Source organism: Saimiri boliviensis, chromosome 8 (genome assembly GCF_048565385.1).
Source record: "Saimiri boliviensis isolate mSaiBol1 chromosome 8, mSaiBol1.pri, whole genome shotgun sequence".
NCBI lineage: Eukaryota > Metazoa > Chordata > Mammalia > Primates > Cebidae > Saimiri > Saimiri boliviensis.
Genome location: NC_133456.1, coordinates 52995985 through 53009940, shown reverse-complemented (window position 1 = coordinate 53009940; position 13956 = coordinate 52995985). Strand labels below are relative to the sequence as shown.

The 13956-nt window shown below is 40.4% G+C and overlaps 1 protein-coding gene across 15 annotated transcripts in view; it reads left to right on the top strand.

Annotated features, from left to right (window-relative positions):
• The window catches only part of CADPS (calcium dependent secretion activator), a 473986-nt gene that overhangs the window by 105654 nt on the left and 354376 nt on the right, over positions 1 to 13956 (top strand). For all 15 annotated transcript variants that reach the window (XM_074404483.1, XM_074404482.1, XM_074404481.1 and 12 more), the window contains exon 2: positions 5402 to 5515. In XM_074404483.1, coding sequence (XP_074260584.1) covers positions 5402 to 5515 — 114 coding nt within the window. The remainder of the gene's footprint in view (positions 1 to 5401; positions 5516 to 13956) is intronic.

The window sequence follows — 13956 nt, the reverse complement described above, 5'->3', positions numbered from 1 at the left end:
AGCCTAACAATATGTCTGGCATACATCAAGCCCTTAATAAGCTCCTGTATTCATTTAGCAAATATTTGTTGAGAGCCCACTGTGTGCATAGCAGTAAACAAGCAGATATGCACAGCTTTAAACCAGAAGCACAACTGTGAACGAGACAGATATGGTCCTTGTGTTTGTGAAATACACATTCTTGTGGAGAGATAGATAATGAAAAATAGGTATAATTTTAAAATAAACAAGGACCTAATATACATCATAGGAAAGTGGATAAATTGTGGTATACCTGTAAAATTGAACACTACCCAGCAATGCGGAGGGACTAGCTATTGCTACGTCTAACCACAGGGATGAATCTCATCAGGTATGATCGTGTTGATACCAACTTCAAAAATGGACAACACTCACTTATGATAATAGAAGTTAGGCTAGTGGTCACTTTTGAAGGGAGCAATGACTTTGGGAATATGCAGGGGTTTCTGGGGTCTAGGTAATGTTATCTTGATATGATCTGGAAAAGTTTACTTTGTGAGAATTTCTTATACTGACCAGGCATGGTGGCTCACACTTATAATCCCAGCACTTTGGGAGGCCAAGGCAGGTGGATTACTTGAGGCCAGGAGTTCAAACACCAGCCTGGTCAACATGGCAAAACCCCATCTCTACTTAAAATAAAAATTTAGCTAGGCATGGTAGTGCTTGCCTATAATCCCAGCTACTCGGGAGGCTGAGGCAGGAGAATTGCTTGACCTGGGAGGTGGAGATTGCAGTGAGCTGAGATCATGCCACTGCACTCCAACCTGGGTGACAGAGCAAGACTATGTCTCAAAAAAAAAAAAAAAAAGAAAGAAAGAAAGAAAGAAAAAGAATTCCTTATACTATATGCTGACAAAGTATATTTTTCTATGTACATGTTACAATGAAATAATTTTACCTTAGAGAAGGTAAGTGCTAACTGTGATGACTATGAGGGATATGCTAAGGTTTCCGGGCACTGTGACAGAGATTAGCTGGGGGGACATTACTGTGGACTGAATGGTCAGGGAAGAGCTTCCCAGGGGATGCTGGCTCAGCTGAACCCTAAGGGGCCAGTCATGGGGAAAACCAGAAGAGCATCCCTGGCAAATGGAACAGCAAGGGCAAAGGCTCTTAGGCAAGAAAAGTCAGGGCACAGCTGAGAGGTAGAAAAGACGCCAGTGTGCTGGAGACCAGAGTAAGTAGAGCAGAGTAGAGGAGTCAGAGTCAGGCTACATCATGCAGAATCTTGGGGGCCACTGAGTTTATCATCTGCCCCTTATCATTTGACTCTTCTTTTTTGCCAGACTATGTGTTAAGATCTTGAGATATATTACCCAATTTTCTTTTCATCCTTTCAGCAACTTTGGGAGGTCAGATTTGTCATCCACATTTTTTAATGAGCAATCAAGGCTTAGGGAAAGTAGCTTGCCTAAGGTCATCCAGCTTGGAAGTGAGTGGTATTACCAGGATTTGAACCTGTGTCTCTTGGACCCCAAGCCTGTGCTCTCAACTCCTGACTCATGGTTCCGCCTATGAGCACTTGAGTTTAAATAAATCACTACTTCACCACATAAAACATGCTCCCGTAGGACTTGAACAAAATGCTGAGAAAATAGTGACCTCTGCCTGGGGAGTCTGGAAAAAGTGCATGTACTAAATTTAAAGATGTGTACATGTGAAATGTCCCCAGAGGTGGGTATTCTTAAGGGAACAGTATGCACAAACACTAAAGATGAGAATTAGAGTGGGCACAGTGGCTCACACCTGTAATCCCAACACTTTAGGAAGCTGAGGCAGGTAGATCACCTGAGGTCAAGAGTTCAAGACCAGCCTGGCCAACACGGTGAAACCCTATCTCTACTAAAAATGCAGAAATTAGCCAGGTTTGGTAGTGTGCACTTGTAGTCCCAGCTACTTGGGAGGCTGAGGCACAAGAACCACTTGAACCCAGAAGGCAGAAGTTGTAGTGAACCAAGATCACACCACTGTATTCTAGGCTGGGCAAGAGTGAGGTTCGTGAGACTATGTCTCAAAAAAAAAAAAAAAAGATAATTCATCATCACAGTAGCTAACATGTATTGAGCATTCATCCTGTGCTAAGTTTGCATGAGTATTTTGCTTATTTTAGTTAATGCTCACAACAAACCTATGAGGTCAATATTGGTCCCATTTTACAGATGAGAAAACTGAGCATTAGAGAGGTTAGTCATTTGCCCAGGGAGACATGGCTAGTGAGTTGACTAAAGCACTAGGCTTGCTGAATTCGTGGTGAGAAAAGTAGTGAATTGTAAAGCAGCAGGCGGCAAAACCCAGATATAAACAAAGTTCTGCCACTGAAGTCCATGCCCCCAGCTCTCTTGCAGAGAGCTTAATGTGTGCCTTCATGATGTGTGTTCTCTAAACTTGACTGAAATTATTGTTCCTGAAAGTTTCTTAGTTCCTTTCTCTTGTGAGAGTTTTATATTCTGTGATTTCTCTTCTCTGAAATCCTGAATCATGATTTTATGTGCTTTTTGGCTTACTTTTTCCTCTCCGTCTAGACTGTTAAGATCCCTGAAAAAAAGGACCTTATTTCTTTTGATTCCTTAGTGCCCAGCCCAAAGAAATGATGAATGAGATCAGGGGTTGAGTGTGCTGACCACTGAAACCTTAGGGTCTGATGCAGGGCTGGGCAGAGGGTGGGTGCTTTGTAAATATTTCTTAACTAAATGACCACCATGCTTGTTTAAGGAAAGGTTAGAGAGAAAATAGACTTAGCCTGGGTCAACAATCAATCTTGGTCATTCATATGGTATGAGCATAATTTTATTTCAATTACTTAAACATTTAAGACAGGCTTCCCCAAACTTTTTACACAGGGGGCCAGTTCACTGTCCCTCAGACCCTTGGAGGGCCGCCACATACTGTGCTCCTCTCACTGACCACCAATGAAAGAGGTGCCCCTTCCTGAAGTGCGGCGGGGGGCCGGATAAGGCCCGTGGGCCATAGTTTGGGGACGCCTGATTTAAGACAACAGCGAGGTCTGTTGGCCTCCATTCCTCTCCTGCCTCATTATCCCACTCCACTCCCAAAATCATGCAGAGCTGGTATTGACACTGTCTTAGAAGGAATTCTGAGCAAGAAATCCTGTGAGACACCTTGGTTGGTCCTATACTGTAAGGATTTGTGAACTAGATTAACGTCAGTCTGCTTAAAATAAATTTATGTTATAGGTTATGAGCATATCAACTGCTACCTAATATTACAGTTCAAATTATTTCAAGCACATAAAAAATGACTGTGATTTTCTCTTCAATTTCACTTATATCAATATCCGTGGGTCAGAGCAGGAAAGCTTAAGCAATTTAGAAGTGAGTTTATTCTATGCTTTAGGTTTAACCTGGTCCAGTGCAATAGCCACTAGCCACATGTGGCTACTGAACACTTGCAGTTTGGTTCCTCTGAATCGAGATATGGTATAAGGGTAAACACCAGATTCCAAAGGCATAACATTTTTTAACTGTAAACTATCTCATTAATAATGTATATACCAATTATATGTTGAAATGTTATTTCAGCTATGTTGGGTTAGAAGAAGTATATTGAAATTCATTTCACCTGTTTCTTTTTTTAATGTGGCAACTATAAAACTTAAAATTACACATGTGGCTAACATTGAATAGCGGTGCCCTAGAATGTAACAAATATGACTCTGATAAATTTCTAATCCCTTTTAATCTACCCTTGACTTGTCTATTCCCCAACTTCCTCCAAAGATACAAAAATTAACGAAAGCACCCAGGCTTCATCTGTGTCACAAACAAAGTTCTGTTTTTTTTTTTGTTGTTGTTGTTGTTGTTTCTTGACTGAGTCAAAATTCATGCTGGCTTTGAGTCTCCTAAAGCTTTAAACTTTATTTTCTGATTATATTGATTGTAATGGTAAAATCACTTGAATTTATATAAAAACATGTAATTTTTTAAAAGAACTCATTATGTTATTGAATAACTATAAATATCCCAGGACAGTGGATAATTAGAATTACCACACTTTTCCAAGTGAGAAAACTAAGGATGAGGTAAAATTTATTTATTTAAACCCAGCCCTGATCCACATAGGCTGGCTCTTCACTTTCAGGTCAATGCGGAATAGAAATAGCTTTTCCCAGATGACAGTGGTCAACAGAGCTGGTACTGGACTGATCTTACTTTTCCCACTAAAGCAGTGGTTCTCAGATGCAGTTTCTCATGATCAATTATAAAGCATAACTTTTTACAAAAAGTTTAACTTTTTCAAACTTAGAATTCTGTTTTTAATTCTTAAAACAGCAAAGTTTTGGCTGACTTTTTAACATACATACTTTATATAAATTAGAACCAATTAAAATATATCTGAAAATAACATGTCTTGCATACACTCCATTCATTCATTCATGTAATCAGCCCTGAGTGTCTGGTACATGTAAGGCAGTTAGCTGTGCCCTGGGAAAACATCAATGAATAAAACAGCAAGAAAAGACACATCATGTAACAAATTTAATCACCAACAAGCAGTTAAATAAACAGTGTGCTATGCACTCACGTAGCAGGAAGACCTGCCCCAGCCTAGGAGCCAGGAAGGGCTTCATAAATTAGTGCTGCCTGCATCAATACTGATGGATTGTGGGACAGAGCCAGATAAGGGGTGAGGAGGAGAAATGGGTATGAATCTTTTAGGAATGTTTTCCTAAGAAAGAAAGGCGGGATTGATAGGGAATTGTACATAACCCAGTACCCAAATTCTCTGTACCACATCCCCAAAGTGTATCCTTTACCCAAACGTGGTCTGTCATGTAAAGTTTGAAAACCTCTGCATATTGTCACACCACATTTTTCAAGGTATTTCAGACCACCAGAGGGGTATATGCAGTGTTGTGTTTGCTGTTACATGTTTAACAACCATCTCTCAAGAGGGGGAAAAAAGTGTTTTGTACCGTTTGCTAATTTCCGTGATATAAATATTCCCACCATCGCTGATATAAAGCTGCCAATGAGACAACACTGAATGTGGAGCTGGGAAGAGATGGGTGGTAGCACTCCCTTGTGTATCATTTCCCTCATGCAAATATCGTAGGATTAAGTAACCTCAAAAGCACTGATAAAAGCGAAAAGTGGTAAAATAACTAGGAGGCAATGAATTTTAGTATTGCAAGAGTATTAACTTTGTTTTTAATATAATTTATTTATATATTATTTTAAAATAATGGTCGTGTTTAGCACTGGCTCACGGAAGTTTCTGCAGATTTACTAATCGGCTCTCACACACCTGTACAAGCCAGCTCCAATACACCAATGGACCTGGCATCTTTGGCATAAAGTACCCATGATGCTTGTCTATAACAAGTTCTCACATTTCCCTCTTTTTCTGTTTCTTACAGATCAGCAAACAGCAGTTGCAGACAGTCAAGGACAGGTTTCAGGCTTTCCTCAATGGGGAAACCCAGATCATGGCTGACGAAGCCTTCATGAATGCTGTGCAGAGTTACTATGAGGTGAGAATCACCATGCGGTAGAATGCCAAGACCACTCAAGCTCTAGGCCTGGGGATTCTGAGCTGCAGGGCAAGGGGAACAATAGATTTGATTTGGTTTACTGCAAAACCATCCTTCCTAAGGCAAAGGGTTTGGTGATTGGTTACAATGTTAAGAAATAACAGTATTTTGTTTGGGGAAAAACTAAATGTAAGCTAATATTTAACAACTGATTTTTATACCAGGCAATATAGTGAATGTTTTTCATACAAGATATTACAGCCTTATAAATTAGGTCTGATTGTATTTCCATTTTACTGATAAAGAGACCGAGGCTCAGAGAGGTTAAGTTAATTACTCAAGGTCACACAGCCTGAAAAAATCGCAACCTAAGACTTTGAGTCAGGAGCATTTTTCTCACCCCTTACCCCATTTTTAAAGTATGTTAGCACCTCCCAAGGATGGTAGCTTTAGAAGCTTCCTTACTTTTTCTTTTAAAATGCTGCTTTTTTTCTGGAGCTGGGACCACTGTCCAGAATGCAGTGCTGTTCTCTAGAGAAAATGTACAAAAGAGAGAATATGTTCTGAGTATGTATTACAGGTAAATTGTAACCACTAGACCTCAGAAGCTTATCAGTAAAGTGGATTTGCATTTCTGTAAATATTTTTAAAATTTTATAAGTGTTCTTTCTCAGTGTGCACATTGGCATTATTTATACATGATTATGAAATGGATACACCATACATTCCTATTGGCAATGATTTCCTCATATGCATGTTTTCAAAAATGATTATTTGATCACTGAATGACATTTTACTTTATATTAATCTATTTTAATGTGAACCAGGTAAATACTCTGTGTTTGGAATCCTATGACCCAAATGTCTTAGGCATTGTCAAGGCTAAATGACAACTATTAGAGACCAGCTCCTAAGCGCTGAAAGCTTATAATATCTTGTATATACAATTCAAAGTAATAAGGATAGACTTTAAGATAGGCATAAGAGAACCCTAACAAAATCTGATATTCCTCCGGGACTGCTTTACTGACGTCCTTCCTTCCTTCTTTCCTTTACTTATTAGACAGAAAATTATTTCAAAACAAAAAAATCGGTATGCCTACGTTGCTGGTGCTCTAAGCACGTACTTGGTCTACCCATCTGATTCAGCCCACAACAGATGATTTCAATATGTTAATTGATTGAAGCCTTGATGGAGGCAAAATCCTGATTTGGCAAAACTCTTCTTCCCACTTGCTAAAGCATTTGACTCCTTCTTTCATGGACAGAGTAAGACATATTATTGATTGGTTTGCTAATTAGCATTTAATAGTAAACAATCTTTGTGATGTTTGCTGGGACCAACCACAGGCTCATTTTACACACCATTTCCTTAATGAAATTTTTATTTGGATCTGTTTTAAAAGTCAAATTTGTTTTCTATTTGTCCAAATTTAAATCTTTTTAAAATTTGCAAGTATCATTCATTATTGCCAATGAGTGTCATACTGGCTGCTTCATCTGATGTGGTGTATTTTTTCAGTTGAATTTCATGGGGAGTAGAAATGAGATTTGGAATCACAGTGATATATGATAGTGAATAATCTGAATATATTTAACAAAGGTTTTGTTTAGAAACTGTCCGGGAATGAAATTAATTTTCCCTCTTTGTTCACGTTCTGAAACCTAATGGGAGAGTAATGGCAGAACCGTTGTCAGACCAAGCAGACCCCTGTCAATAGTTCACCATATTTAGAGTCATTCACCAGAGTTTATAAATTTGTAGATTGTAAATCTTAATTAGAACGCTAATTTGACTAAGGGCATAAATTAAAAGAAAGTGTCATTTCTATCTATTAGTTAAGTGTGAAAATTAATAGTCATCAACTTGCTAATAAGTCTCTAGAAATTACCGTTACTTCTATAGTGATCCCGATATTTTCCTCTATCATGACTAGTTTATTTGAAAGTTTCTGTTTTGTCTAGTAAGAATACAGGCATTGAGAAATTACTGAATATTTCATGTTAGCACTTGAGTAATATAAGAAAGCCTGTGGGGTATTAATGATCTAACCGCTGTCTTCATTAGTAAATGCTTTAGAGAGTTTTAGATTCACTTTTCCCGGGAAGTCGAATCCTCGGAAGCGAAGGTTCTTTAGCAGGAGACCAGAGTTAACACTTGACTTGGGACCTCTCCAAGTCAACCTTCCTTTCTCCTTTTCCCTTCATTCTTGGGCTATGGAGAAGCTGGCGTCTCTTCCTCTACCCAACTCTGGGTTCCAATTGCTTCTCTGTTGGCCCCTGTCTTAGTCAGGACTCTTTGGATTATGAGTGACTAATACCTAGGTCAAACTGGATAAGCCTAAAAAGAGATTTATTTCTGCAAGTAACTTGAAGTCCCGGGGTAGACCTGGCTTCAACCATGGCTGGATCCAGAGACTCCAAAGTTACCAGCAGGATAGGTATCTTCCCCCCACCTCTCCACTGTGCTCACTCCTTTTCAGGAAAAGTATAATGGTATCTTAATGAAACATTAGGCTGCTTTTTGCCAAAACAGGGGGAATATATGCTCAGCAGACAAAACCAACAGATATCCTCCTTCCAAATTCTCTGTCTTCCACATACACACTCCACCCTAGCATGCCACAACTTTACATTCCAGCTTACCAACAGCAATCACATTTAAAAAAATAGTGTAACAGCAATACTCTCAAAATGTTCTAGGACTTCTATACTTTACAAAGTCAGTTTCAGGTACTAACCTTGTTTTGCTAATGCAGTATATTTATCCCTCGGTATCCACAGAGCATTAGTTCCAGGACTTCCTCAAACACAAAATCCTCAGATGCTCAAGTCCCTGATATAAAATTGCTTAGTATTTGTATATAGTCTATATACCTCCTTTCATAGACTTTTTTTTTTAAAGTCAGGGTCTCCCTCTGTCACCCAGGCCTGAGTACAGTGGTACAATCACAGCTCACTGCATCCTCAACCTCCCAGGCTAAAGCAGTCCTCCCTCCTCAGCCTCCCAAGTAGTTGGACCACAGGTGCATGCCACCATGCCAGACTAATTTTTGTATTTTTTGTACAGAGAAGGTTTTGCTATGTTGCCCAGGATGATCTTCACCTCCTGGGCTCAAGCGATTCTCCCACCTCAGCCTCCCAAAAAGCTGAAACTACAGGTGCATGTCACCATGCCAGACTAATTTTTGTATTTTTTGTAGAGAGAGGGTTTCGCTATGTTACCCAGGCTGGTCTTGAACTCCTGGGCTCAAGCAATCCAGTCACACTGGCCTCCCAAAGTGCTGGGATTACAGGCATGAGCCATCACACCTGGCCTTCTCCCATATACGTTAAATCATCTCTAGATTACTCATAAAACCTAATACAATATAAATAGTTGTCATACTATATTGGTTTGATTTATATTACTTTTTATTGTTGTTGTTTCTTATTGTATATATTTTGGATCTGTGGCTGATTGAATGCATGAATGTGGAACCCACAGATAGAGAGCCAACTGCTGTAATGATCTCTCAGCATGCTTCTGTAGTAAAGATCATCTTTTAAAAAAATGAAAGGAGTGAGGAGATGCTCTTCCTTTTCCATCTGTGCCCATCTAGCCCAGTCTGAACCAAGCTGGCCAACATTAGCAGCAAGTTGGTGAGGCCTGGGTCCTGAGTGGGGATGGGAGAAAGGAGACCAAGATCCCTATGGCTCTCAAGAGCACACAGGTTTATTTTTGTCCTTTCTTGATGGCCCTGACTGGCAGAGCAGATCAAGCAGGGCAGCAGATTAATCCATTAATCTCTTCAATTCTGGCTTTCAGGGCCAAGGGCTGGGGGCTGGGGTGGGTGCTCTGAAATCTGGCCCAGCAAATTCTGTCTGGTTCTCACACCCCTGGTCCTGAGATACGGCATCAGAGAGCCATTTCTCTGCATTCCCCCACAACTTTTCTAACTATTTTTTAAGACAGATGTCCAGAATATAAGCCCTCCCTCGCTCTCTCCCTCCCTCCTCATGCTTACCTCTTCCTGCTTACTTCCTCACCTCCCTGCTTGATTTTAATTTCTTCGTGTGCTGGTCCTGGCGTCAGAGAAAGTAGGTGAATGAAAAAGTTTTACAAAACTCAGATTTTTCCTGGAAGGAAACATGGGGTATTTGCAAGAAAGTGGGAGTGTCAAATGTGGCGGAAGACATAAAAATTCACTTCAGGATACTGTAACTGACATCTGAACGTCAGTCAGTGAAGCTGCTATGATTGAGCTTTGTTTGGGGCATGTGTGTGTGTTTTGTTTTTGTTTTATAATGGCCTAGTTGATTTTTGTCAGACTAGCTTTGAATGTTGCAACAGACAAAATTCTTTGGTTGCTACCAACAGACACTGACTGTGGTTAAATTAAGCTCTATTGTCATCAGGATAACAGCAGCAGCAGCAACACAGCAATAGTTTGCCGTTGTTGCTGACATTGTTGTTATCAGAAGAAACAGCTAAGCTTCAGAAAAGAAGGAAACCAGAGAAGTTTAACTTCAGGAAGCCAGAGAGCAAGATATAACAGACACTTCATCATTGGGATAAATCTACTCCAGCCCAATCCATTCTCATGCCAACCCACTCAGAATGTGAACTCAAGAAGTGGCCGTCTTATTGACCAAGCTCAGATCCCAACCCACCACTTGGCTAAAGAAGGACAAAGTCCTATGACTGACAATCCCACTGCAACTATGTGCAATGGCAAAGGGGTTCTTGAAAGAAAGACTGAGTTACTATTATCAGAAGAGAAAGGACAGCTCGCAGGCAAACACTGCAGGTGCCATTGATGCAAGAAGACATATTTTGTTCTTATGGTTGAACTTTTTTTATTTAAGAGGAGTGAAAATCAGGTCACACTGGCTGTTTTTCTAAAATGAAGCAATATATTTTCTAGTAATTAGAACAACTACAGCTACTCCATGGCCTTACCAGGTACATCCCTAGGGGAAGAGTAACTGCCCACTCTTAAGCATTGATTCTCATAGGGAAAGCTCAGCAAGGCAGAAGCAGGAGGCAAGAGGCAGAGTGATTAAGAGGATGATGAATTTAGTGTCCAAGGCCAGGTGCAGTTCACATCTGTAATCCCAGTACTTTGCGAGGCTGAGGTGGGAGGATCACTTGGGGCCTGGAGTTCAAGGCTGCAGTGAGCTGAGATCGCACCACTGTGCCCCAGCGTGGGTGACAGAATGAGACTCTGTCTCTAAAAAAATTAAAAATAAAAATTGTGTCCGACAGAGGTGGGTTGAGTTCTAGTCCTGTTACACACTAACTGTGGGACCTCAGCCAAGTCTGAGCCTCAGTGCTTCATCTGTAATAGGCCCTTCCTTGCATAATTGCTCTCAAGACTAAATAAGAATATACATACCTGACAGTTCCATTATTAAGGTTAGAATATGTTAATATGTTAAGGTGAGAAATGAGCATGGTGGTATGGTGTCCATATGCTGCATAGAAATAGAAGAAGAAAGTTGAATGTTGATAGAATCAATTCACTCACTGGGCATGGAGGAAGGAAGGTACAAGACGCAGTAGGGGAAAATGATACAGAAGAGAGAAAGAAAAGTACTTCTGCTCCTAATCTAGCACCACCTACCACAAGGTCATGGCCCTAGATCTGCGTCTGAAACTTTACCCAGTGTCCTTTACTTTTTGGTGAAGAATATTTTTAAAATTTGAAAATACATTTGATTTTAGACATGAAAATGCACCTTGCCTTAAAGAAGGTAACATTTGTATTTTTCCACGTAGAAAAAATGTGTTTCAAATGACCATGAAAGTAAAACATGCCCATTTTAAAAATAAAGCAGACAATGTAGAAAAATCTCTGCATTTAAATGGTTAAAAAAATAGTTGCAATCTCATCATTCTAGATAACCACAATTAACTTTGGTTTATATCTTTCCAGGTACTTTTAATGTGTCTATACATGTCAAGATAACTATTTGGCTTGCATATTAAGGTGGGAAATTACTTCAAAATATTAATAACCCACTTCTTTTATTTAACACACTTGTTTTCAGTCTCCTTTCTCCCTTTACAAAGGTCTCATAAATGACATCCTCTCATCAGTAAACTGTATTATTTCCTATGGTATTCTAAATTCAGGGCCATGTTCCTATCCTCCAATCCCACCCCACCCCTGTGATTAGAAGGCTGTGGTCTGTGATAACCATATATCATGGACGTCTTTGGATGCTAATGAAAAAATATTTATCTTTTTTCATGGTTGCATGATACCCTATTAAACAATAACGGCTCTCTTGTATTACATTCTTAGCCTGTAGTAGGCAATAGGCTAAGCAACTTGTATGCATAATATTACTGAATGAGGATTCAGGGCTCACCAAAATCCTACAAAGGAAGGTTGCTATAATGCCCATTTTAAAGGTGAGGAAATTAAGAGCCAAGAAAGATGAATTAACTTGCTCAGGTGGCAAAGTTAGCAAGCAACAGAGCCAGGGTTTTAAGCCAGGTGGTCTAATACCAGGGCCCACCCTCCTAACCATAACGTCTACTCCTTTTATTAGTTATATGCCATTTATTAATAGCGACAAGGTTTGTGTTTCTTGTAAATCTTATTTACTCCAGTATCTAGGTGTTTTTCTTATTTATGTTGAAAGGATATGCTTTTTTCAGAGCAGGAATGAATCTGCCCTGGCTTCTCAGGGCAGGGAAGCAAATGAGAGCTAGGCCAACCTCATCTGTAGTGTGAACAGTCATTAAGTACTGCTGTGTTTGTATGTTTCTAAAGTGACCTTGAGGTTGCTTGGCTCTGGTGATGGAGGGAAGGACTGATGGATGAGGTCGACTCGCTGAATTGACTGCCCTTCACAATTCCGTATTTATTTGTTTATCTTCCTTCTCTCATTATGACCTGTCTGGAAGCTGGCAGAAAAGCAAGGAGGATTTATGGATGTGCCCAAATAGAGCTGGGCTTCAGGTTAAAGTCTCTTGTGGCAGCCACTGAAAAGCAAAAACAGGAACAAACACACATTCAAAATAAAGAGAGAGCTCCCGGCACAATTGAGTTTGAATAGTTGTTTTAGAGACACACAGGAACGTCGGTACTTAGTGTTTGTATTCATTATAGGGTGAGGCTGGCCCAAGCCACACTTCCTCTTTGACAGACTGAGAAGCCAAGACAGATGATGTGCCTGGAAAAATAGTTTCCTGCTGCCACCTTCTCTCCCCATGGCTGTCTTGCCTTTGCTGGGCAATTCATCTTTACTTTCTCCCCAGTTTTCAGCCTCCTTCCTCCACGTTCTTGACATTCCACTCATCTCTCCTCCTTCTAGTATCTGGCAGTTTTATCTTAACACAGGACAGATAGATCCCTCCACTTTTTAAAGTCTTCCCAGTTTGATCCTCATCAAAGAAGAAAGGATGGATTCCTTCATTGTTGACCATGAAGTAGAGTGAGATTGATGGAAGTTAGGTGACTTTTCTTCCAGTGGTAATTCAGAAGTATTTATTGAATACCTACTATGTACTAAGGAAGGGACTATGTGAAGCAGATAGCATGTCCAGGATTCAGGGTTTACCTGATATGGTTCGGCTGTGTCCCCACCCCAATCTCACCTTGAATTGTAGCTCCCATAATTCCCATGTGTGGTGGAGGGACCCAGTGAGAGGTAGTTGAATCATGGAGGCAGGTCTTTCCCATGCTGTTCTCGTGATAGTGAGTAAATCTCACACAATCTGATGGTTTGATAAAGGGGAGTTCCCATGCACACACCCCATTGCCTGCTGCCATGTAAGACATGCCTTTGCTCCTCCCTTGCCTTACGCCATGATTGTGAGGCCTCCCCAGTCATGCGGAATTGTGAATCCATTAAATGTCTTTTCTTTACAAATTACCCAGCCTTGGGTATGTCTTTATTAGTAGCCTGAGAACAGACTAATACATCAGCCAACCAGTTAGACTCCCGCTGGCCCCAAGTGTTGGCACTAAGTGTATCTTAACACAGTACAGATAGATCCCTCCACTTTTCTAAGTCTTCTCAGTTTGATTCTCATCAAAGAAGAAAGGCAGGATTCCTTCATTGTTGACCAGGAAGGAGAGTGAGATATCTTACCCCTTGTTATCAAGTCCCATGGAAAATCCAGCCTAAGTCACTTGTTTTGAGAGATCAATATACTGTGCATGCTGGTTTCCCCTTAATCTTCTCGACCCCATCCAGACATAGTCTCACTCCATAGTTTTCCTGCTGGAGGAGGCTGCTTTGCTCTTATAGTTTCACTCATTCCACAAATACTTACTGAGCACCAGCTACGTGCCAGGCACTGTCTCAAGCACTAAGAAGGAGTAATAGAAACCAAGAGCAACAACCCTGCCTCCCTGGAACTTACAGTCTAGCTGGAGATCAGATATTTACCAGTTATAAAAACAATGGCAGAGGGCAGCTCCATAAGGACCTTGAGGGAAAAG